The following is a 26696-nucleotide window of genomic DNA, read 5'->3' as shown; positions in this document are numbered from 1 at the left end:
ACACATATTTTCTCCATAAGGCACATTACAGCCTTCTTGTATTGAGTAACACTAGACAGCACTTTGAGACAATGCTTTGGAACCATTTTAAACAGCGAAATCACCAACAAAAAGCACAAAAATGCAAAGAACGTAGCATTAAATAGATCACAAAAGGATGCTTATTTATTTTATGAGAGCCGAAACAAGAAAGGAGGGTGTTGCCATGTTCAGCCTCAGCTGGAATGTGCATGTTGAGTGTCTCGCATTTTTCGCAGCTCTGCACATGTCTGCCAATGACTGTGAAAGCAGTAGGGATGTCGAGTTTGGGGGTCACAAATCAATTTTCGCCAACAGGCCAATTTGCAAATAAGGAATCCGGCAATAATGAGGGTTGATGATATTAAGAGAGGCCTATTATTCATCAAAGTGGAAATATGAAAAATGAGTTGGAATTCAGGGGATTCCAGGGGAAACGTTGCGGCTGGAGGTATTGGTTTGGGCGTGTATCTCAGTCTGTAGCTGTAGCTAGCGTGAGACTGGAGGAAATCATCTGGGAAGTGTGGAAAAAGGAGAGAAGAGCCAGATGCTGAGCCTCAGGGCCTCCAGTGAAGGACCGTTCATCAACTTTTCAGCCACTCTTTCTTGGGCCCGGGCAGGGAGAACCAAGAAAGAGCTGTGTTTCAGAATGAAGGAGTCGAGAATGGGTCTAATGCTGCTAAAAAGTTGTGTCCCACTACAGGACCTTTAGAATTGACCTTTAAAGGGATGCCTGGGTGGCTCAGATGGTTAAGCATCTATCTTCGGCTCGGGTCATGATCCTGGGGTCCTGGGATCGATCCCCGCATCGGGCTCCCCGCTCAGCGGGGAGTCTGCTTCTCCCTCTCCCTCTGCCTCTCCCCCTGCTTGTCCTCTCTTTCTCGCTATCTCTGTCAAATGAATAAAAATCTTAAAAAAAAAAAAGAATTGACCTTTAGATTAGATAAGATGGAGGTCACGGGTGATTTTGATGAACAGTCGCACTGGAATAACAGAGACAAATGTCCAATTGGGGTGGATCAAAGAGCAGAGGCACAAGTTTTTCCAGGAGTTTGATGTACATGGGAGAAAATGAGTAAGGTCAAAACTGGGAGGAGGATGTAGGATCAAGGATTCTCGGTCAGGGGAGCTATGACAGTTTGTGTGTGTGCTGAGGGGAACGAACCCGTCAAGGGAAGGATCGATGAGAAGATAGATAAGAGAAGGAACAAAGGCAGCGGGCCCTCTCGCCCTTGCAGCAACTCACGAACTTCACATCAATTGTATGTGGTCAGTACTGTTACTGTCTTCATCCGTGGATGAGAAAAACTGAGCTACAGAAAGGCCAGAGACTAGTTCACGGTCACCCCATGAGGAAGCTGCAGAACCAGGATGCGGCTCTGCTTTCGGCTGCTGTGTTACTTGCTCTTCTGCAACTTGAGACTCTGATCAATTCCCATAGATGGATTCCCTTGTAGCCAGCAGTCGCCAACCAAGGTCAAGAGTGAGATTCCACACGTGTGCATTTCCGCTCAGCACGCTCTTGGTGAGAAACACCGCCTTTTAAGGCAAGCTAGGGAGAAACGCTGCCGCTGCCGCTGCTGTCTGAGGGGAGCCCCCGAAGTCTGGGTCAGTGCTAATACCTGAGGCTTCCAGAACGTGTCTCCCCTTCAGAAATCCTACAAGGTTGATCTTGTCGCGCATGGGAAATAAAATCCATTCCTTAGGGTCATTCCCAAATCAAGAATTTAATTAATTTTCTCAAAGACTTCTCCTGCTTTTATTTTGGTCCCAAATGAGAGATTCCTGAGAAAATAGCTCCGCTTTTCCCAAAATGTATGCAGCTTGGCATCCCTCGGACCCTGTCCACAGTAGTTAAATAAATCACTTGTTGTTAAACAGAGCAATTTATTCCCCTGACATCTACATGGCCCTCTTGGTTTATTTTAAAATATATCAACTAACTTGCCACAACTGCCATTGCTTTTAATGTGTCTGACACATCCAATTTCAATAGCTCAGTGAAAACGTCACATAATAAAATAGAGAGGCAGGCAAAGAAGGCAAGGAGAGCTGGTGTGGAGACACACCCTTGTAAAGTAAGCTTGGAAGACGCTTGCTCAGGTGGGATTCAGGACAGGGACTTCCTGCCGCCAGTTGGGGAAATTGATTAGGTTGCACGGAGAGATCTCTTTGTATACATTCTCTTTCAATTTCTCCCATATGTGTTATTTTAGCTAATGGAATCTACCCACTCTCCCCAGCTATTCCACATGAAGTAACACCCACCTAACTAATACTTTTAATTTTTCATTCCCACAAAAATATTTACTCAGCAATGTAGTCACGTTATGTAACAGAGTAGAGAATTCTGGCAGGTTTCATGTGTAGCATCCATCTACAAATGAATAAATCCAGTGATTCGGTGCAGTCATACACTGGATGTTGTGATAACCATCCAGATCCCAAGAATTAATGAGACCAGTTCTGACTTCAGTGGGTTTGCCATCTCAAGAAGATGGTCTTTTTCTACAGGAAAAGGTAGAAGAAGGGGGTCCAGTCCTAGCTCTGCTACTCACTGTGTGATAAGACAATGGACTTCGATTCCTCGTCTGTAAAATTGGAAGGATATTAAATATTGTCTTGGAGGAATATTAAATGCTACCTCTAGGATTGCTGGGGGGATTAAAAATAACATATGTCAAAGCACTATAAAACTTGATGCAAATCATGTTTCTTCCTAACTGAAATCAAAGTACGTGGAGATGATTGCATCTCCATTTATAATGTTCAGGAAAATGGTTGGGTTGCTGAATATTTACTCTCCATTGCTAGTGTCTTTACAATAAAGCTATCTGATACCGAAAACAAGGTGTTAAGAGATCACATCGACGATATTACTTTGCTTCAGCAATTATAGAGTCTACTATAATATTCAACTGGATGCCTTGTCGATTCTTCAAACTCAACAGATTGCTAACATACCCACTGTTAGGAATTTTCTTTCTCTGCTAATAGACATCTACCCTCTTTCTTAAATTCGAATCTCAAGGTAATCCTCAACAATTCTCGCTCTATTGGTCTACAATCCTGGACCTCTACCTCATGCGTGTCTCTCGGGTGTGTGCATGCTTCCTTGCCAGATGACCACTGCCCCGGTGCAGGCTTTCTGTTCCCCTGGGGGATCTTTGCAACAACCTCTTAACTGAACTGATCTTCCTGTCTCGAGCCTCTTCTCCAATCCACCACTCACTCTGCCTCTTGGTTATATTCCTAAAACTAAACATGATCATGTTCTGCTTCCTCTAAAAGCTTCTGCTACCCTCCCACCCACCCCCATTTTTCCAGGTTAATAACATGGAACAACTTCATAGCCTGGTTCTTACCACTCCTCCATGACATACCAGCCATTGTGACTTTGACCATTCCATGAACACAATTCACTTTTTCTCCTCTCTCTCTGCTTGCCTTCACTTTGCCTGTAACTTTGAATGCCCTTTCTCCCTGATTCCTTTCTTAACCGCTTCTAACTTCCCCATTCAACTGTCCCAGTGTCATTTTCTCTGGGCCATCTCAACCCTTGGGCCATAGCACCTTCTTCTGCTGAGCTCCCGTGACACCCTCTGCCCTTTGACCATAGCATGTGCTGCACTGTACTCAAATATGTTCCGGACTGCCTTACCCCTGAAATGTGAGCTCTGCAAGAACAGTGTTGGTGTTTGATTTCTTGTATCTCCAGGGCCTAGCCCCGTGCCCGCAATAGTATCTGACCCTGGCAGATGTCTGATGGATCAGTAAATGTATGAAGAGGCATTACTCCTGTCCCTCAAGCATTTGTCCTGGATCTTCATCTTCTGAGAGCTGCCTAGTGTTCCTCCCATCTCCACCTCTCTTGCATCGACCTTTCTTTAATTAGTAAACAACAGCGCTACATCCCCATCTCTCCTGGAACATTACTTGTCCTATATCTTCTAGTTGTTTCTCAGTGCATGTGGTAGCGTATGGGTTAACAGTATGGATTTTAGAAGCAGCCTGCCTAGGTTCAGATCTTATAAGCTGTGAAACTTTTGGCAATTTGCTTAACTTCCCTGTGCTTCGGATTCATCCTCTTTAAACCAGACGTGATTCTAATCCTTACTTCATAGGGTTGTATGAGGATTAAATGATTTAAAACATGTACAGCATTTTAGTGACCTTTAGTGCACACTCAGAAATGTTCACTGCTACTCATATTCGTTTCGAATATGAATGCTCCCTCTGTAAACTGTCCCTTCTCCTCCATGCTCCTTCTTCTGGGTTCCACAGTCTACCTCTCTTATCACACTTACCACTTGGCTTTGTAATTGTCTGTGTATCATTATCTCTTAGTAGCTGCTAAGTTCTTTTAAGACCTCTCATGTCTTTTTATTTTTATTTCTTTGTTCCCTGTCTGCCACTCTCCACCTAGAATATAACATACGGCACAAAGTTGGCACTCAAAGAATTCATTCACTTAGGCATCTATATCACTAAACTTTTGCCATTAAGATGGGAAAATGCTAGAATGCCATGGTCTCCAATCGGGGTTTTTTTTACAGTGTGTTATGAATTCAGTTGTCCACTTTATTCCTCCATTCTCTATGCACAGCAGAATTATTTTTAATTTAAAGAAATGATTACTGAGTAACAGATCGTTCTAATCAGGGGATGGTGGAGTCTGGCCAATCAGGGGTAGGTATAGCCTTCACAGAATCGGCCATCTTGCTGTTGGACTGGCTGCCCACATAGCTCATTCACTGAGCCAGTCCAGGGTCTTTAAAGGTGACCCTAGAGTAAAAAGATTGTGCAGGGTGCAAAGGCAGTCTCAACACTTCGTAGTATAGTACACTTATTATCTGTGTTTATCTATATGCGCATCCACACACAATACTGCTGTATTATTTTAAACCAAGAAAAGGGACATACCACAATGCCCATGTCCAGCCAATAGACCAATATTGAAACCGTTAAAAAACACAGGCAAATTGTTATGTATCTTTTTTTTTAAGATTTTATTTATTTATTCATGAGAGGCACAGAGAGAGAGGCAGAGGGAGAAGCAGGCTCCTTGTGGAGCAAGGAGCCGGATGCGTGACTCGATCACAGGACCCTGGGATAGTGACCTGAGCCGAAGGCAGACGCTTAAAGACTGAGCCACCCAGGCGCCCCAATTGTTATGTATCTGGAAGCCAGAACATTGAAGCCTATAATTATGAAACAAATTTGAACAGATGATGGTAATATGCCTCTCATTTCAAATCTCCTGAACTTATACCTCTCTGTAATTCTTCATGTAACTCAATTTAAAAGTTCAGGTGCAGGGAAGGCTCCTCTGGCCCATATTTTTCAGTTCAGCACTCAGCTGTATCTCCACAGTGGGAAGGCTGACTTGAAAGGTTGACTTGAAAGCATGGGGACTTGGTTCCTGGGGCATCTCGTGCTACACTGAACCTACTCTATGCTATCTTCCCAGCTGCCTTTCATCAGCAATGCTGGAAGAAGGAGAATACGAATTTCTTTGGGTAGAAGGTCATTCTCTTCACTCCCACTCTACTTCTCTTGCTTGAGTAGCCTGACATGCATGGCTGGCAGCCCAAGTTGCATTGCCCAAAAAGCAATCCTTGAAGAAGCAGAAAGGCTTTCCTTCTTTATTGATTTTAGAGTCAGATGCAGTGCATTGTTTTTATTCACTATATGTGGAGAATCACAGTCAGCAACCTTCCTGTCCGGGCTTACATCGCCTTTGCCCCTTGCTTCTTGGCCACCCCATTCGACTTCCTGCAGTGTCGTAAACAGGAAGTTTACCTCTAGAGATAGAATAAGAAGATTTGGTGAGAATGGAAGGGAAATAGGGAAGGTTGATAGAACTGACTGACTCAGAACATAGTTCTCCTATAAAAGGGGATGGCCACCTCTTCTTCAGATGAGGGTGGCGCATGTCCAGGAATTAGAGACAAACTGTGAGAGTACATCGAAGTTTTCTCCGAGTTTCTTACCTTAGGCTGTCCACAAACTGATTCTAAGATTGGAATGTCTAGCACGTGGCCCAGATGCAGTTAGAAAAACTCCTTACTAGACTTTCCTTAGCTTTAGTAAGGGTATTAAGTTACCTAGTTTATGTATGATTATGGTATTTTGTTTTTATATTATTAGATGTGGTATTACTCTCTACTTTTTATATGTTTATGAATAGAAAGTTAGGAGGGATATGTGAGGATCTGAAAGGATCTGAGCATATTTGATAGGAAGTCCCATACCTTTTGAAACTCCTCCCTTGACTTCTGAAACCTCATTTCTTTTTGTTCTCACACCAGCTCTCTGATTTTTCTTACTCACTTTTTTTTTAAGCTTCATTTGCAAAATTCCTTTGGGCTCTGTATTTGATCTTCTCTTCTTAATGTCTACACTGTCTTTTAGCATTCATTTATTCCTTTGCTCTCACTGCCATGTATGTCTATGACTTTTAAATCTTTTCTCTCTAGCCTTGATTTCTTTCATGGACTCTAAGCTTATATATCTAATGATCTAACAGATATTTCTTCCTGATGTCTCAAGGAACTAAAACTTAATATGTCCAATAATAAACTCATCGCATACTTCCCCCTATAGCCTACACCTACAGTAGTCCTTATTTCAATGGACAACAGCACTATTTTCCCATTCATCAAGCCCAAAGTCCAGGAGTCATTCTGGATTCCTCCTTTTTTTTTCCTCATTCTTCACCCAATTGAGCACCAAAATTCTACAGATTTTCCCTTTTGAATATTTCTTGTAAACAACCTCTCTCTTCCTATCCCAGTGCTTACTCCTTGAGAGAAAACCCTCATCATATCTTGCCTGAACTTTTGCAATAGTCCTTAAATACAGTAAGCACTTAATAAACATATCTTAAAATAATTAATATATAAACGTGGGAGCTAGATTTTATTCAAAATTTCGTGGTTTGTTTTTTACATGAATGGTTGTCTGCTCTATCATATATTTATGCAACTGAGCTTTTTGGAGCTAAATTTTACATTTCTGCCAGTTAAAGTTCATCAGAATAGATTTGTTCATTGTTCCAGTTTTCTGACATTATTGTTACTGTCATCCATCATGTTCAGTCTACTCCCCAACTTTATGTCATCCCCACATTTTGTAATTTTGTCATCTATTTTTTATTCCAGACATTGAAATAAATGCTGGTCAAGAAAGGACCAAGGACTGACATCTAACAATAGGCCAAGGATATTTTACTCTAACCTCACATTAAGTAAAAGTATTCACTTGCATACAGATTTGTAGAACTCTACTCTGATCCAGGACAAATTTGTGTGTCTTGTCTACAAGAATATCATGCAACTTTTCTTATATGTCTTGTTGAAATCAATATAAATGGTGGCTATGGTATTTACTTTATCTACAATTCCAGTTATCCTATAAAAATGTAAATGAGTTTGGGAAAACTTGTTCTCAGGAAATACTTGCCAGACTTAGTACAACTTTTACTTCCTTTTAAAAAATGTTATTATTAAACTATAAAAGCAATTTTAAAAAATATAGAAAATAAAGAGAAAGGAAAATAACGTATCATCCTAGCTATTTTAAAACAAATATCATTATAGTGCATTTTGTTCATGTCTTTTTGAGAAACATGCTTTTATACAGTTAATGGTGTACATATAATTGTAGCTATTTTTAAAGTTTATCCTACCTGTTTTCCAATGTTACCTCAGTCTGCCTGGTTCTCATAGATTTCATCACATTCCATTCTATGAGTGAAGTATACATTTTAAACACACCAAAATCACTGAACTTTGGACTGCACTCAATTTTTGAATTGTAAATAATGATATGATGAGTATTTTGCATATGTAGATTTTTCTTTACTTTTTATTTTTCTTGGATACCTCCCAGAAGTGGTATATTTGGGTCAATTTTCTGGTGCCTAATACATGTGTCTGTATTAGTTAGGTAGGCTGGGTTATGCTACAGTAACAATCACACATACTCTGATCTCATTTATTTAAGAACAACCAAAAACTCCTCTAATTTCAACACCTTAATGCACGAATGTTTGTTTCTCGTTCATACCAATTTTGCCGTGCCTATCAAGGCTCTTCAGGATAGTTCCCTTCAAAGAGGTGACTCAAGGATTCAGTCTGGCTCCATCTTGGTTTCCATTATTGATGTGGTGAGGAAAGAACTGGAGGTTGTGGAGGGACTTTTTCTGCCTCACTCACAATCCATTGGTTAGAACTAGTCGTGGATTTTCCACTCAACTGCAATAGGTGCTGGGAAACGTGTCTAGTATGTGTCCAGTAGAAAAGGAACATCACTCTTAGCAAGCATTAAGGTCTACTCCAGCGGGATGACTAGGTACTATGTCAATGTAGCTTAGCTGGAGCTATTATTCCCCAGAATCCCCTTTCTCATAGGAGTACAGGTTAATTACAGGAGATACTTTCACAAGATGTGGTAGATGGAGGTGGAAGCAACAGCCCTCAAGTTCAGAAAGAATAGGTAACAGGCGCCCCTGCGGCTCACAGGCTCATCTCCTGGCGCACCTTGTTGGCGGAGAGTAGCAGCCAGTCCACACCTCCTAGTGCCCATCAGATCTCCTTCAGCTTCTCTGAGTCCTGGGTCCCATTCACGTGCATGGGCAGCTCCAAGGTGGAGAACGCCAGCTTCATTTTTCAGTCCCACAGGTTATGGAGTTTAGTGGTGGTGAGAGCTAGATGCAAATTTTTGTTTGTCCCCATGGGTTCCAGTCTGTCCTTGTTTTTTTCCTGCTTCACACCCAGCTTTTCTTCCTGACTACCAGCACCGCTGACTTAGTGACTTCAGACCCACAGCCAAATGCAGAAGCACCAGCCTTCCACAGAGTCCTTCACTACAACTGCATCACGTCAAAGTCTTAAAATAAATCTCTGTCCTCATGATTTTGCCTCTCTGATAAAACCTAATTGATATGGAATACAGTATTTTTTTTTTTTTACAGAGCAGGGTCTAATTTTAAGCTATTGTGTTCACAGAATTTTTATTTGAATATACTGCCAAGAAGACCAGGATCACAAAGCAACATTTTATCCATGTTGAAAAAGAAGGAAGAGGTTATGCCATACAGAAAAGCAGATACAATTGTCAGAAGTGAAGACAATGGTAAAATCAAAACTAAAAGCAGTTACTAGAACAGGGAGCAGCCTCAGAAACCTTTTTCTACGCAAACACATGTGACGGGGTGGGGGCGAGGGGGGCTTCGGAAGGATGTGTCGCAGTGCATTGCAGAAGAAAGCCATACCTGTATCCACATTTCCATGGCCATGAGGAGGTAGTTCTCCCAGGAGGTGATTTTAGCCCAAGGACCAGTGTTAAAAGGGAGCAGGCTAACCTAGGGGAAATCCGCATTGAAGTGTAAAAACCAGAATTTTCCGTTAAATTGAGTCAAACTAAGTTCAACGACTAATCTCTGTTCCTATAAGTCTTCTACCTGCATCAAGTTTGGTTTCTGTGTTTCTCTGTTTTGTATGTGGCCAACTCCATGGAAGGTACCTGCAGCTCTGCTGTTGTGGAAGGACACAGGAGAGGCTAATGCGCACAGATCTCTGGCCCTGCTGTGAAGCTAGAGGCTTTCCTGAGACTTCCACAAAGCACCATGGCTGACCAAAGGCAGGGTGACTTGCAGACATCCAGCACACTCCCCTCCACATCTCCACATGCAAACTCCTGCCCTTCATGCCAATTATTCTTACAGGAAGAGGAACTCATTGTCCAATTTCCTTCCCTCACCCTTTCCTCCAATTCCAAGCAAAACAAGGCAATTCTTGCCACACTGCTTCAAGGAACTCTGGCACACTGGAAAATGCCCACATGAGCAGAGAATTCTATTCATGGTTTGCATGTGATTCACGCACCTCGTTTTGATTTCAGCTGTTGCATGCTTCGTTGTCTTCTGAGGGGAACTATCCTCTTGCACTGCGTGTTAAGAACTAGGAAATGCTAGATGACCAAGTAGCCTATGCCCACTGAGCCCACGCTGGGCCCCGGACACAATAGAGATATACCAGTAGGTGTTGGCCAGTTGGCGATGTAGCTGACTCCCAATAAATGCTGGGCACGATGTTCCATTTAGATTAGCACAGTGCAGCTCAAGCCACCAAGTTTTTTGTCCTTCATGTCTCACTATGTAAAATAGCAATAATAATGACTTTTGTACCGATGGATAGATTATGTAGAAACATGGTAAGAAATGAAAAGGGTACTTAAAGTATCACACGCAAAAAAAGTTACACAAATCTCATTTTATTCATAATTTATAAATTATACTTATCTGGTCTTGGCATATTCTATTAGAATCATATTATTTGAGGCAAATACAGTAATACTCGACTGCAGGAAAAAAACGATATGAGAAGTAGTGGTATGATAATTTTTTAAAAGATTTATTTATTTATTTAATTGTCAGAGAGAAAGAGAGAGAGAGAGAGAGAGAGAGAGGCAGGCAGAGGAAGAAGCAGGCTCCTCGCCGAGCAAGGAGCCCGATGCGGGACTCAATCCCAGGACTCTGGGACCATGACCCGAGCCAAAGGCAGATGCTTAACCGACTGAGCCACCCAGGCTTTCCATGATATGATATTTTTATAAATGATTCAAGTCTGTGGAAACACTCCAGGTCAGAGATGATACTTGGATTTTGTTTTTGGATCTCTCTACTTCCACATGTATGTTAGCACCTCTGCTCGGTTTCGGTATTGTGTTTTCTTCTACTAAATGGCAGAGCTTGACCAACGAGTATTTCACAGATAGCCAATGAGTGACTGGAGGGCCTTAATCAGTCTCAGGCATTTTCTAAAAGTTGGACTTAGTTGTCAGCTTTTGCAAATAGAAAGCTCCCCGGAGCTTCCCCACTCCCTACAAATGGTATGCACCCCACGATGTCACCCAGGTTCGTTACTTGCCCAGATCCTAGAGGCATGTGTGTTTGTGTTTAAGGTGGTTGCTTCACTCTTTCAAATGGTATCATGTGTCACTCATATTGGAACAGGTCTGTGGGTTATTCCGTATTGATTTAAGAACAGCTGAGGGAGGATGCCTTTTACAGCTGTTCTTCCACAGAGCACTGTTTGAGGCATGTTTAAATGTTAGCTCTTGAGTCTGTAATCTGTTACATCATTACACCTGTGCAGTATTTACCAACTTGCCCGCTCGTCCCCTGGGCCTCTGGAGGGTTGGCTGTTTTCTTCTTATTATCTCTCATTTACTCCCCTTTTCCCTAACATAGCGAAGATCCAATCCTCACCTTCCCCACCCAAATCCCCAGACCACCAGCCTGTCCACTGATGTGGGGGCAGGGGGTGAGCCCTAGCATATTACTGTTTGTAATGAAACAACCACAAACTAAAAAGAGCAGCCAAAACAATGAGGTGTGAGCTGAGAATATGGAAATAAGCACATGATTAGTTCTGACTTGAATGGAATATCTTCCTGATATAATCAATAACCCACTAGAAACTGTATCTTCATCTTCAACAGAAAAATTTCAGTAAGCAAGAAAATAAGCCCTTTCTAAATGAACTTTCTCAAGGGGTTGAAAAAATAATTTTTACATTTATATAATTTATTTATTAATATTATAGTCATATGATACAAACACTCTCTCATCTCAAATGATATAAATTAGGAAACATACTTTCTTTAAACTCTTGGGCCTCAGAATGTAGCATGCAGGGGAATAAAATCTTTTTGAAATTAAAAATTATATTCAGCAGAAACTGATACTTTTAAACTGACATGCATTTTAATAACTAAGGAGTAAGACATTTCCCTTAACATCAAAATCAAAGATTACTGTACTCATTTTAATATCACTATATAAATATAAAAACATTAACTGAGACTTGCCTAGGTCAAATATTACAGTTACGCTAACAAACATATACATAACAAGTATGAACTTATATCAAATGTCAAATTTCCCCATTATTACCTTCTTGTGACATGACTTTAAGAGCCTGGAGAGTGCCTTTTTTGTTTTGTTTTATTTTGCTCTATAATCTCTAAGTATCTAGGCAGGAAAGAAAAACACAACTGAGAAATATTTCGGTTTTGAACAAGTAAGAGGTCAGTTGCAATCTCTTTCGGGTACTTCCCATTCGAGAAAACATGCCGTGAAATGGTGAGCTGCCCCTGACAACAGGTGGACAAGTCAGGCCATTTGTCGATAGCAGTTATATACCCAATGGCTTATTCACTATAAAAAAGAACTAGCACAGCCCCAGAAAAGAATAGATAGTTCATCAAGTGAAAAGCAGGTTGCTCTCATTGGACAAATTAATCTCTTCTCTTGATATTCAGACATCAAAAATATCTTCTTTCATGTTAAAACAGATATGGGTTCCTACCCTGGAATAGGGTCAATCTTTACCAATTTCCTCTTCTTCTCCCCATCTGCAAACTCTCTAATTAAAATACTTTAAAGTGTACTTTCATCTAATACTGTTATAACAATGATGGTCTTGGATTAAAACAATGACCGCTTTGGCCGACTTTGGTTTGGTGAAGCCCTTTAAAAAAAATCAAGTATGGGATATCGTTCAAAGTTTTAGTAAAGCATTAAGGGTCACTGAGCCACAGTGAAATTTCTCGTACACTTGTTGAATGCCTAGTAGGTTCAAAGTTCTGTCCTGCAGGCAGATATATATCCCAATTTCTTAGTATTTTGGGATCATGGCTCTTCTGGTAAGGAAAAATACTATGGTGTCACAGTAAAGAATTCTTAGCGTGGGGAAGTACTGGGGTGGGGGGTGGGAGGCGGGAAGTACCGGTAGATTCAGTTAAGAAACTGTTGCTCTGGGTTTCCACAGCTTCGCTCCAAGTCCACATTTCAACATTGTGGGAGAAGGATGGGTTCAGGAATCCTTTATAATCTACCCAGACCATGATTTGAGAATTTTAAGAGCCAACAGTTTTAAACTAAATGACAACAATCCAAAAGGCTTTAAACTTTAAACTCGTAGCAAACCCTATCCAGCCTTTAAATCTTGGCGGTAATAACTTGAGAGTTTTAAGACTCTGGAGGTAATTGTTTGTTCCTCCCGGGGCGGGGGCCGGAGGTCAATTTGCAAAGCATCTCCCAGAGTCTGGGGTTAGGGGCCTTGCCCTCTCACCATGCAGCTGTTCTTCCATTACCCGTATTTTGCTTTAACATCCTAAATGTATAGTCTCTACGAATATTATGAGCACGGCAGGTTATTTTCTCCCTCCACAAATCCTGGTTGCATAACTTCACCTAAAAACAATTTGGGGAAGAGATGATTATCTTTCTGCCTTCTGAAAAGCTCTTACCAATAGAGTTTAAAATCTGCAATTGAAAAGCTGCATTTTCTTGAGTCTTCAAGACATTTCTTGGATTTTTTCCCCCTAACTGCAGAGACAGGATAAATAAAACCACTCAGTTCCTTAAGCACAGCAAACACAAATCAAATAGCTTTTACTCCATATTTATAAAAGGCAATGTGACCATCATAAGTTTCTCAATATTCCCTGTCACCTTTAAGCATTTCCATTTATTATTCTCAATATATTTTAAAAGCATGCAGATGTTCGCAAAAAAAAAAAAAAAATTCTTCGCCGGGGCTTACCGTCAGCTTTTTCTTCCCCAAATCTTTTAGAATCTTCCCCCCTACATGACTTAAAACATATTTGAACGGGTTATATGAAAATCCCCTTTTGTGCTCCACAGTGGCATCCCCGCTGCATCCGGGAGAAAGCACTCACATTCCAGTTGCGCTATCAGCACGAGGGGCACGAACTCCAAAGCACTATGTTCCGAGAGCTGGAAATGCACTGTGTTGCACATTATAAATAAGAAAATTGCCCTGTGACAGCTACAGTTTGGAAGCATTATCATTTTTCTTTGCAACCCTCATTTTTAATCTTTGCTGTTACTTTCCTTAGGAAAACTTAGCCCCTGTATGAATTCCGGTATCGCTAACCTATATGCCGTATTTAAAAGAAATAAATCCCACGACCGCGACAAAGGTCGCCGTCAGCATCCAAGACAAAACCGACTCTTACCGATCTAGCCAAAGGTCATCCTGTCCCTGCTGTGGCCCCCTTGCACCCTGCCTCCCCCATCCTCTCCTTCCATTTCGAGCAAGCTACTGCACGTTACATTAAGAATGTGTGATGTGTGCTTTCTAGCTTTTACGTTTGGTCTTCTCAACCATGGAAACACAGTTATAAATTGTTCTCAGAGCTAAACCACTCAACATCTTGGCACTTGGTTGTTTTTAACTTTCAACAATAGGCACTGTTCACTCCCCTCCATCTCAGTTCTTTATTCAGTGATCAGGCAGGACACTGATGAAAGGCTAGTCACGGCTTCCCCCCCATGGTATCAGTGTGGTGGCATGTGATGATTCACATGGGGTGTGTTTGATCCGAGAAAGCCCAGTCTCTGCTTATTCTTCCTTTGTTCTGTCATCTGGGGGAAAAGAGACAGTGAGTTGAGCTGATTGTCTCACTTTTGCCCAGTGCTGGTGGGCTACGCAATGTGGGGTTAATATTTCCCAAGCACCTACAGTCTGTCTGGCATCCTCCGGAATATAGTTACCAAAAAAAAAAAAAAAAAAAGGGAAAATATTTTTTAAAGTGAATTTCCATAAACAGAGGGAAAAAAAAAAAGGCAAACCCCTCTCTGTGGTTAAAAACAGGAACCATGGTTCTTTTCAAGCAGCCCTGACTTGTCAGATAATCATCACCATCACTGTAGTCATTTTAATAGCTACCACAGCTACTTTTGATAGTATTTTTACTACTGCTAATAATTTCACATGATGAAGGGGTTGATTATAGCACTGAAATGACAGGTCCCGAGGACGATCTGCCTTTCCGACGAGCTTACTAATTGCTAGGATGGCAGAAAATATAATTTTCTATCAAAAAGTGCAAAGAGGCCCTTGTATTTTGGCATTTGCTCCTTCTCCCCCCACCCCTTCTATACGTGGAGAAGACTCGCCCAGGTGGGAATGGGATAAGGAGAAGCCTCGAGCTGCTGAGATGTGGCTCTCACAGCAGAGCGTGGGGGTTCCTTATTGGAATTTATAGCTCTCTGTGAATAACAGTCCTGCTCCCAGGAGCCTCAGGTCTCCCCTGATTCCACCCCATCCAGCTGCAGCTCCAGCCCCCCGAGCACACTGACCTGCTCCTTGAGCTCTGCCAGTTGTGTCGACAGCTGTTTGACCAGGCTCATGGTGGATTCCAACTTCTCCTGCAGGTTCCGAATCTCATTTTGCTCACTGTCTCCTTCACTGCTAACGAGGGACATGGCTCGCATCCGAGGAAACCAGTCTAAATTCTTCTCCTAGAAGCAAATACAGGTTCAAGAGCAAGGGAGTAAGTACTGGAAGGGAGCCTGGAGTTCTGCAAAGAAGGGTTATAGGTGTTCATTAGTATTAACATTTAAATCAAAGTTTCTTAGTACCCAAAGCAAAAGGGACTCTTTCTGGCCAGGCCTGGGGATGGTCTGCGGGTGGGAACGACGTGCAGGTTAGGCTTTGGTTTTCAGGAGCTGGGGGAAGATTCTAAATGTTGGAACAAACTTCTTATGGGCTCCCAGGGAGGTCCTGGGGAAAGCATTTAGCACAGCACCCTGGACCCAGAGGGCATTCGGTGAATCCTGATGAATGATGAAGTAGGGTCTGGAGGCTGCGGAGAACAGATCCAAGGATGTGTGGGTACAGGAGAGGCATGAGCTGTTTCTCCCTCGCTCCAGAAAAGAAAGGGGTGGCAGAATAGGAGGGTGGTGAAGAAATGTTTCAGTTCCAGCCACCCATGCTAAACTAGTTTACCGCCCACTTCCCCAAGACAGGCTTTGAGCTCTGCTCAGGCAAGAGGAAGTGGGAGGGCATGGTCCTAGGTTACTCTGTCTGCTCCCTTTGGAAACATTTTATTACAGTGAGGATGAGGTTTCAGAGTTAGACTTCCCCAGGGGGCAATAGCTGGTACCACTTCTGTTTTTCTAGGCAGACTGGGTGTAGGGCTGTGTGTATGTGTAGCCCTGCACTGTTGCAGAAATAAAGGAGTTGACCCGATGCCCGGCTCTCTCGAAAACTCTTGATTGCTTAACATCATAGAATCACCGTGCATTACTTAGAGTACACTTTTCAATCCTCAAAAGAGCTTGCAAGGTAAATCATATTGTCCCCATTTTACAGATGAGACAACGAGCCACCCCAACAGTTTAAACACCCGTTTGACAAGCGAGGGAATGGCAGAGATAGGATGTGAAGCCAGATGAGCCTTTCCACCACTGACTGGGTATGTCAGCCTGCATCGCTACTTACCTCCCTATTTCTCTAGGTCACCTTTTCCCAATATCCCTAGTGGTGATCTCCCCGCTTAAGAGTCCTCCCACTTCAGAAAAGCCCACTGCAGGGGCTGCCATTACTTCTGCCAGGTCAGTCACTAGAATGAGGGTCCACAGAGTACTTTCCTCCCCTGAGGTTCAGTGGGAAGGCCGACTTGTCTCTGTCCTTCTGTCTCAGTCTCGTCTAGCCATGGGGCTGTTGCTGGTGTTCTGTAGTTACTGTCACTGCTCAGAAAACAACAAGTTCTTTATGGTTCCCTATCCCCAATGCAATGAAAAGGGCAGATAAAGAATTACAGAGAAAACACATTAAAGAATTTGAAACTGCATTTAAACAGCTGTAGCTAATTAGCATTTCAAAGGAGGACGGTAACTTAGTTTGAAGTGCAGAGTACCAGCCAAATTCATTCATTCAATCACTGCTTCAGCATCTTTTGCCTGGTATTTAGAAATCAGATATCTGCTCCAAGGGGCTTGTGGCTTAGGACAGCCTTCCACGAAAAGTGAACTGTGCACTGTGTATATCAAAATCATCAGGGGTTGCTTGTTAAAACTGCAGATTTCAATCCCACTACCTCTTTTCAAATCAGAACCTCTTTGGGGATGTGCATGATGCCTACCAGCACTCCAGCTTAAGAACTCTGGTCTATGCAGACAAAGAAGATACATGATAACCACTGGAGTAATGGCCGGGTAGGGAGATGGACTGAAGGGGAAAGATCTGGAACAGCTGTTGTGGGGAGTGGGAGGAGGAAGCTAAATAAGGACACATTAAATGCTTCTAGGGCTGGAAGGGTGGCCCAGCAAACTGGGAAACCATGCCTTATCATGACACCTGCAAAAACCATGGTTTTCCAACAGCCCAGCTGATGCGCAGGTGAGGCAGAGAGCTGGACTGATGCAGGATGGTATGTCCTGTATCAGAAAGACACGGTGTTGGGAAGCTAGGACTGTCAGCGAAGTGCTGCCTGGAGTGAGGAACCTGGTAGGCAGGATGGAGAACAACAGACCTGGGCTCCCTGCTCTATAAGCACTTAATCCTTTCAACAGCCCACTGGTTCTCTTATCGGCTTAGTATCTATATTCTTTACAGTATTATCATATATGGCCGGAGCTTTATAAATGAAGAAACTGAGGCTAGCACATGGTTTAGCTGGGACCCCAACGCAGACCTGTCTGCATCGAGGTCTCTTGCAAGGCCAGATGGAAGACTGTGGACGGAAAGTGCAATGATAAAATCGAAGATTCTGAAGGCAGGACAACTTCCGGAAATGAAGTTTTTAGGGTGAGAGTGCCTTCAATCTGCAAAAATACCAGGGAATTGAGGGAGTTAGTATTTAGTGGGTATAGAGTTTCTGTTGGGGAAGATGCAAATTCTCTGGTGAGGGCTGTAGCAATGGTAACGTGACTATACGTAATCCCGTAAAACTGTACACTTCAAATGGCAAATTTTATGTTATGTGTATTTTACTACAATTTTTTCTTAAAATCACTGGATTTGCGGGGGCTGATCTTTTGGATGAATTGTGCACCAAGTCCCTGAGGTCATCCTGAAGGCGGTCAATGGCTGGGGTGGATGAGGAGGCTGTGGGTGATGAATGTACAGGAGTGAGTGGGAGGTAGCAGAGGGCAGTGATGGGAAAGGGTTGAAAAAGGCATTTTGATGTGCGAGTGAAGATGCAATGACTCCTTAGTGAAGGGCAGCCCAGTCAGCAGGGCCCTCAGTGTGGAAGGGTTGGGGAAAAAGGCAGCTGTCAGCAAATGGGCTAAACGAGGGACTGTCTTGGGAGAGCCAGGAAGGCAGCAAGCATTCTGGGACAGGAGAGGTGGCTTGTACCAGGACAGGGATTCTAGGGAGCCAGAAGGGTTGGGCAGCCTCAGACAGCTGGGCCTGGAGTGAGAAGGTGCTAATGGACATGGTGATGCCCAGGGTCAGGATGGTGGAAACATCAACTTTCAAAAAGTCTCCAAAAGAAACAGAAGGAAACCATTGCTCTGATGCTTAGCCAACGGCATCACTACTTCAAAGAGCACATGGGTGAGACTCTGAGGGACCACCTTTGAAGGGATCCTGTTGTAGGTGTCCCAGGGTCAGGACTCTCCCCACACACTCATTCTTCACTTGTCCCTGTGTTCATCCATTCATTTACTCATTCTTGCTGTGTTTCCCACGTCGTGCTAGGCACTGGGAAAACAACATCGAGCAAAACTCAGCACAGTTCCAGTCTAGGTGGCGAGTAAAGACTTCTGCCAAAGGCTGGTGAAAGCAAGGACAAGCTCGTGCTTGCGGGCCCTATGGTCCCTTCTCGCAGTCCCCAAGAGCTGTTCTCGTTTCTTCCTCACCTTTCTTCCTTTTGCTGCTTGTATCTTTCTCTGTTTCTGCCTGTTTGCTTGTGTCTCAATCTCTTCTCTCCCACGTTTGTGCTTTTGTTTTATTCTGGCCTTCCTCTCTACATCGATGGGCCATAATCGGAAACCTATATACCGTGTGTAATTTTCTTTTCAGTATTGAATGCTCTGTAGATCCTTTCCTTAATTTTTAAGGAACTGGACATAAATGTTTTACATCTCTCACTAAAATGGAAAAAAATAACCAACCTAAATTGTTCTCTGTCCTCTTTTTTACAAATAAATCCAGTCTTTTAAAAATAATGTTCACAACTGATGTTTCTTCAAATGAGTGCAGGAAGTATGTTTTTTTTCACCAAAATTAACTCAAATACAGTAGTGTTCTCAGAATAAATGCTGCATTTGCTTTTTCATCAAAAGTGGCCCCCAATTAAATGCCCCAGGTTTCCTCTTTCTGCTCTCATGGCACAAGGAGCGGCTTCCAGGGAAGACTCAGACTGAGCAGGGTGAGACCCTGGATTTTTGTCTAAGCCAGAACTGCAAGAGAGACGTACAGAACAGGATACCACTTCCTTACCCTGTTGGCTTGTAATGTGCCTGCCATCTAACAAAGCAGCTTGATTTGATCCGTTATTTCTCAGTTACTCATATAGGCTATGTACATCTTGTGATCATGCACATGACTGGTAGATTCCCATGTTGACTTCTGTTAGTCAATATGAAATCATTTCCTTCTTCCACCAGGAATGAAAATATTTGACCACAGGGTAGCATAAAGTTGGAGAAGTTGCAGATTAACTGTTAGGCTCTGAGGTGACAGCGTAAGAACCTAGTAACTCGGTGAGTGGAAATTCATAGCTTCTCGAGGGTTCTAAAAGGCAAAGCTCAGAGATAAACCAGTCACATCTCTGCGAAAGGACTCACAAAGCATGCCGACCATCACCCTCTAGCTATTCCTAGATTCTAAAAATAACGTATCTTTCTAGATGACCAGAAAGGAAAAAAATCTTTCAAATAGTATGTTCAACAGTCAGATCAACATGATTTATTTACTTTTGTAGTTATTCAATAAAATGATGAGGGTGTCAGGTGTCCCTTAAGGTTAGCTGTGCTGTTTTCATGTTTAGTTCTTTAGCGTGATACCCCATTTGTGCCAAAGAGGCAATGTGGTCTGATGGAAAGATCACGGACCTAAGAGTCGGAACACCTGGATTCTGGTTTTAGCGCAGCTGAAAACTAGCTATGTGATATAAGGGGAGGGGGGAGCCTGGCTCTCTGAGTCCCAGTTTCCTCATCTATGAGACCAGAATGTGACCCCAGGTGGTCTCTGTGTCTCCTCCAGCTCATCCTTCTGTGAGCCACGAATTCGAGGCAAGCTTCACAAATCAAATTGCTGAGACAAGCCTCGAGCTTGCCAAGTGAGCAAACAGAAACATAGCATTGAGGCTAGAAGCGTCCTTGAAACCACATAAGCCAAGCTCAGCACGGTACAAATGCCCAGCCTGAAACCTAGAAAGTTTAGGTTTCCTGGAGGTCTTAAGTACAGTGGCAGATGTCCCTGCACTTGATTTCCACTTCTGGACAAATTCCTCCACATTACATAGTGGAACAGTTTTTATGGAATCTATCCCCATTGATGCTTCACTGGCCATGGGCTCAAGAACATGTAGGATTGTAATGATTTCTCTCCATGTCAGAGTGAGATTAAGAAGTAATGGGATGTATTTCCCTGATGACTAGTGATGTTGAACATTTTCTCATGTGTCTGTTGGCCATTTGAATGTCTTCTTTGGAGAAGTATCTGTTCATGTCTTCTGCCCATTTCTTGACTGGATTATTTGTTTTTTGGGTGTTGAGTTTGGTAAGTTCTTTATAGATCTGGGATACCAACCCTTTATCTGAACACTACATCAAAAACTAATGATGTACTATATGTTGGCTAACTGAACATAATAAAAAAAAAAAGAAGAAGTAATGGGATGGATTTCAGTGAGCCAAGCTTTGGTGAAGTTGCCTTGTGTTTTTTTAGCTCTACTAGGTACCCATTAAAAGTTGCCTGCTTGTAAGCTAAAGAGGAAGCAAGGACTGTATTCTCCATCATAGTAATTGATCCCACTTGTTGGCTGCCTAGCAAGTATCAGGCACTTTAGTCATGCTCTGGCAAATGCCCACAACAATTCCACAAGGTAGAGACTGCTACCATCCCTGTTTTACAGATGAGAACACTGAGGTAGGAAAAGGATTAATTTCTTGCCCAAGGCCACACAGGTGTTCCGTAAGTGGCTGGGCCAGCCCTTGGCCTCCACCCTGTGCAACTGGAAATCTTGTGCTCCTTTCACTGCTTTGGACTACTTCATGTCTAATGGAGGGGTCATTGCTTAGCTTTTGAACTTGCCAAGGAAAACAGACCACAGTGAGAATATAATAACTTGAGCCCCCTCGGTTACTTCTGGGGTATGCTAGAGGTTTACTTCTTGAAAATAAGAAACACAAAGCCTCTAGGCAGTCTATCAGATCCATATGCAGATACTGATGAAAATGCATCGACACTTGACATTCACGGCAATTTTGCAGAGTGTTCTAAAGTATTGCTAGTGAGGGGTAACACACTAAACATACCATGTATTGTATTGTCATGGAGTGTCAATAAACCATTTAACATAGACCTTCACCTCTGTTTCCACTCTCCCTGACTCTGCTTAGAATGTGCTGTTTCAAGACCATTTTTGCTAAGGTCTTGGTTACCATCTCCTAAGCCTTCTGTTTACTGCATTTTCCAATCTGAAATCATTTACAAAGGCTCCTAGGCTGACAAGTATAACCATTTCCCCAAAGCCTCAGTATAACCTGCTGCATTCCTCTCTTTGCCTTCTGGTTTGAAGATGTCAGCAGAAATGGCTCTCCAAAGGAACACTAGCAATGCAAATACTACCTACTTACTGGAAGGTCCCTGAGGGGAAACACCATCGCTCCTTTCTGGGAATGTCGGACCTACAAAAATAACCTGGAACAAGGATTCTTTGTGAAGTGAAAGTAATCATTTTGGCAAGGGGGAAGATTTCATGTACCCCAATCCAGCCTCTGCTCAATGGAGTAGAGGCATGGGGGGGGGGGGCGCTGCTCACCCTCTCACCAACATGGTGACCTTGATGGCAGGTCAAAAACTTAAGGGACACCCACAACACTGGCATCTGGGTTTCTAGCCTTGTTCCCAGCCTTAAACACCGCACCTGCCTATGACAAGTATTGCTCAATGTGGGCAACAAAAAGGCTGGTTCTCATGGGGGTTCAGATGCAGACGCTGGGTTCATGAGGAAGGAAGGATGAGCTGGAAAATACACAACTTGTCTGACAAACTTTAGGGACTGGAGGGGACAGAAAGGATCTAGCTGTGTCCTTTGAAATTAAAACACTATTCCTGGATTGACAAATAAAAGAAAAACTTGGCAACTCATTCTATGTGTTAAAAAAAATGACATGAAGGGGCGCCTGGGTGGCTCAGTCATTAAGCGTCTGCCTTCTGCTCAGGTCATGGTCCCAGGGTCCTGGGATCGAGCCCCGCGTCGGGCTCCCTGCTCAGCGGGAAGCCTGATTCTCCCTCTCCCACTCCCCCTGCTCGTGTTCCCTCTCTCGCTGTGTCTCTCTCTGTCAAAAAATAAAATCTTTTAAAAAAAATGACATGTTATGGAACTGGAAGATTCCTTTGCCAGTCCTTATTAACTGTATCTTCCTTCTGTATCTCCCTGTTTATTCTGTACCCTTATCTCCCTGTATCTTTCTTCTGCAACTATTGGGTTCCTGCAAATGTAGTAGAGTACAAAATTTGTATTGTTTGAACAATTGTAAATGTGGTAGCTATCCAAAGCAAATCTATATTGAATGATTTTGTAAAGCAACAAAACCCCTCTATAGTGGCATTGTCAGACCTTGAAATATTTTAAAAATCTAAATGCTCAGATATCAAGTCTGCATTATGTATGTGAAAGTGGTTTGAATGTTACAAACAGTACACAAACACAAAGTATCCTTGGGCAGCTGAGGCGGGATGTAGAGAAGCTGGGGCCCCTACCTTTTAGCTGTGGAGGGCACCTAACCGAATGCTCAGTGAGCAGTGACTGCTGGTGTGATGACCATGCTCTCTGCTCCTGCCTGGCCCCGTCCATGGCATCACCTCCAGCGTGTGGATGGGAAGGCGGCTGCTGGCCTGGGAGGCTGTCAGGAAGTAGTCATTGCTCCAGAAGGCAGAGAGAGAGAAAGAGGTTCCGTGAAGGAGGGGTGTACCGTTATGAAACCAACGTAACAGAGTTCTTTATCCCAGCAGGGCTGCAGGTTGGGAATCAAAAGGCAACAGCTGGGAGGGACTGGAAGCTGGTCCAATTCTACAACCCCCGGTTTCCTCTGCAGTGGAGCCGAGGCGGGAGCGGGCATGACCTGTGGCCAGTGCGGGGCGAGCAGGGGGCCAGGGATGCTCACCACCACCTTGCAGCCTCTCAGGCTCAAGCGTTGGCGGAGGTGGAAACATGAAGGCCCCTCTCACCGTGGCTTCCTCTCCTTAGCGAGCCAGAGGGAAGCAAGTGAGTGTGGGGGTCAGGCGAAAAGGGGGTCAAAGCAGTTCAACAAACTTTTATAAAAGTGTCTTAGGAAGAGCGTTAGGCTCTGGAGTTCCAAAGACTCACAGGTCAAGATTCCTGTCCTCTGACATTTCCAGACTGGTGGGGGAGCTAGGAAGTGGTAAAGGTGCCTGGAAACGAGGGCTGTGGCCTCCTGAAATGGGCAGAGGTGCTGCATGCACGAGGCCGACCAGAAAGTCATTCCCCGAGGGTGGGATGCATGCCAGATGGTGGCTATTTTGGAGGCTGAGAGAACTGAGCTCTCCGAAGCCTGCCTATGCCAGGGAACCTGAAAATGCAGCAGTGTTGGAGAGCAGGGCTCACCGGAGTGACCCGAGAAAGAGGTGCTGGTGCAGGTGTGATGAGGACCCCTCAGCTTAGCTCTGTGCCCCAGGGGGCTAGTGGCGGGTTCCACCAAGGACAGCGGGCTTGACTGTAATCAGAGACTATGGCCCCTGAAAACCCACCTTGCTTCCCATCCCCGTTCCTCGTCCTGCCCTCCTTCCCAGCCTCCACGACGAGAGGGAAGTCAGTGGCTGTACCCAAAAGCTGGGAGGCCAAGAGGGCCTGGGCCCAATAGTAGCTTAGGGCTGCTGGGAGCTGTGGTCCTGCTGCCAATAACTAACAGGATTGCTAGTCAATAACCAGGAACACTAAGGGGCACAAGGCTCTGGCTAGGGGGGTGCCTATGTAGTGGGGCAGGTGGGCGGCTATGAGGGATGAGGCATGGAGCCAACCTGGAGCAGCAACCAGAGATTGGGGAGTGGAGCCCAGCACTGTGAGCTGCTTTGAGCCCTCGGCCAGCTCATTCTAAGATACATGGCAGTACTAGACCCAGGGACTGGAACCCAGTCATGGGTCTTGATGATGCAGTGAGCAGGGGGCTTGTCTGCTAAGCGGCTGTGAGTGAGCAAGGAACCAAAGGACCTGCCCCAGCTTTCCCTAGATCCCTATTGCTGGTTTTCCTACGTAAGTGTTAAGTGGGAAACCCACTGACCACACGCACATGTGCACGTGCACACAGAGTGAGTAAAACTTGCACATCAGAGGAGGCTGTCGGGGATGCCAGACGGCTCCAAGGTGCTACCTACAGACTGCGGTGGGCACAGTGCTAAGCTGAAGAGTCAATCATTTCCCTTCCTGTTTGTGTTTTTCTTTTCTTGTCAATTCATAACTCCACTTAATCTGTATCTTTATCCTTGAGGTTTTAACTCATTTTTAAACTTTTATTAATTTCCATATTTTATCTCTTAAGTTTCTCTTGGCCTCTTTATCAAAGAATATAAATATTTCAGGGCACCTAGGTGGCTCAGTCGGTCAAGCCTCTGACTCTTGGTTTCGGCTCAGGTTCATGAGATAGAGCCCCACCGTGGGCTCAGTGCTCAGTGGGGAGTCTGCTTCTCTCTCTCTCCCTCTCCTTCTGCCCCTTCCCCCACTCAAGCTCTCTCCCCTCTCAAATAAATAAATAAATCTTTAAAAAAAAAGAATATATATATTTTTTCCTGCAAATAATTTGAAATATGGGCACTTACAAGTCTCCTTGGGAGAGAAAAAAATGAGATCTTTTCATGGTGAGACTGGGGCAAAGTATACTGAATAGAGTACTGAATACTGGAGTGGGCATTTGTCCAACTTTTGGCCACTCAGCACGTGGTGTCCTTCCTGTGTTTGCAGGCACCACCACTCTGGGGTCGTGGTGGGAGGCAGGGTCCAGCATCCGGCTACAGAAGCTGAGAAGGAAGGCTGATAGGCTGTCTGTTCCTCCCTGGGGCAGTAGAGCCGGTCATGTGACCTAAGACTGGCCCATCAGTTGCTCTTGCCTGAGATTCGGATGAGGAACAAGTGATGCCAAGAAGCAATATAGGCTTCCTTTTGCTCGCAGTGGTGGCAGCAGTGAAGTCTGGCTGTGGTGAAGCCCTGCCCCCTCCCCCTGCCCTGGCCAGCTCCCCTCACTGGGATTCTGCCCATACTGAGCCCTGTGGTCACCTTCCTCTTACTTCGGTATACCCCTCTGCACTTCGCTTTTCTCCCTAAGGTGACCACAGCCAGTTGCTATTGTTTACAGTGAAGAACCCCGGCTGGTGCAAGTGTTGAGAAATTAATAGGGCCAAGTGATATTTAACATCGGCCAATTTTGTCCAGGATAAAGATGATAAAACCTCATTACCTAGCTGGTAACTGATCTTCATTTTTCATTATTTTCAAGTCCTTGGATCCAACCACGCCTGATGCTTCAGTTATTTTATATTTCTTTTTTATCCCCCACCCCCACCCCCACCCCTTGTCCCTGGCAACCACCAACTTGTGTTCCGCATCGATAAGCTTGTTTGTTGGTTGGTTGGTTGGTAGGTTTCATACATAAGAAAGATCATGCTGTATTTGTCTCTCTCTGACTTATTTCACTTAGCATAATGCCCTTGAGGTCAATCCATGTTGTCACAAATGGTTTCACTCTTTTTTATGGCTGAATAAAATTCCATTGTGTGTGTGTGTGTGTGTGTGTGTGTGTGTATGTGTGTGTGTGTGATTGTGTAGTGTAGGATAGTCATCCAGTTTCATTCTTTTGCATGTATCTGTCCAATTTTCCCAACACCATTTATTGAAGAGACCGTCCTTTCCCCATTGTATATTTTTGGCTCCTTCATTGCAAATTAATTGACTGTATATGCATGGGTTTACTTCTGGGCTCTTCCATTCCATTGATCCAGGTGCCTGTTTTTATGCCTATGTTATACTCTATTAATTACGATAGCTTTGTGACATAGTTTGAAATCGGGGAGCACGACACCTCTAGCCTTGTTCTTTTTTCTCAAGATTGCTTTGGCGACTTGGGATTTCTTTGAGGTTCCATACAAAATTTAAGATTATTTGTTTTATTTCTGTGAAAAAACGCCATTGGGATGTCAATAGGGACTGCACTGAATTTCTAGATTGCTTTGGGCAATATGGATTTTTTAACAATATTCACTCTTCCAATATGTGAGCATGGAGTCTTTTCATTTATTTGTGATTTCTTCCATTTCTTTCATTAATGGCTTATAGTTTTCATTATACAGATCTTTCATCTCCTTGGTTAACTTTATTTGTAGGTATTTTATGCTTTTTGATGTAATTATAAATGACACTGTTTTTTAAATTTCTCTTTCTGATAGTTCATTATTAGTGTATACAAACACAACAGAATTTTATGTACTGATTTTGTATCCTGAAACTTTTCTGAACTTGTTGATTAGCTGTAACAGTTTGTTTGGTGGAGTCTTCAGGATTTTCTATATATAATATCATGTCATCAGCAAAGAGTGATAGTTTTACTTCTTCCTTTCCAACTTGGATGCCTTTTATGATATTCTTAATTAATTATGTGGTCGATAATT

At 43.5% G+C, this 26696-nt stretch overlaps 2 protein-coding genes across 3 annotated transcripts in view; one reads left to right on the top strand and one right to left on the bottom strand.

Moving 5' to 3' along the window:
• The window catches only part of SSPN (sarcospan), a 250908-nt gene that overhangs the window by 178567 nt on the left and 45645 nt on the right, over positions 1–26696 (top strand). The window lies entirely within an intron of this gene.
• ITPR2 (inositol 1,4,5-trisphosphate receptor type 2) overlaps positions 10539–26696 on the bottom strand; it is a 499981-nt gene continuing 483823 nt past the window's right edge. For both annotated transcript variants that reach the window (XM_027593395.2, XM_027593396.2), the window contains 2 exons: positions 15197–15358; positions 10539–14479 (listed from right to left, as the gene is read on the bottom strand). In XM_027593395.2, the coding sequence (XP_027449196.2) occupies positions 14393–14479; positions 15197–15358 (249 nt within the window). In that variant the 3' untranslated portion in view covers positions 10539–14392. The remainder of the gene's footprint in view (positions 14480–15196; positions 15359–26696) is intronic.

This window comes from Zalophus californianus, chromosome 9 (assembly GCF_009762305.2).
Source record: "Zalophus californianus isolate mZalCal1 chromosome 9, mZalCal1.pri.v2, whole genome shotgun sequence".
NCBI lineage: Eukaryota > Metazoa > Chordata > Mammalia > Carnivora > Otariidae > Zalophus > Zalophus californianus.
Note: the sequence above shows the minus strand (reverse complement) of the source record. Positions and strands in the feature narration are given on the sequence as shown.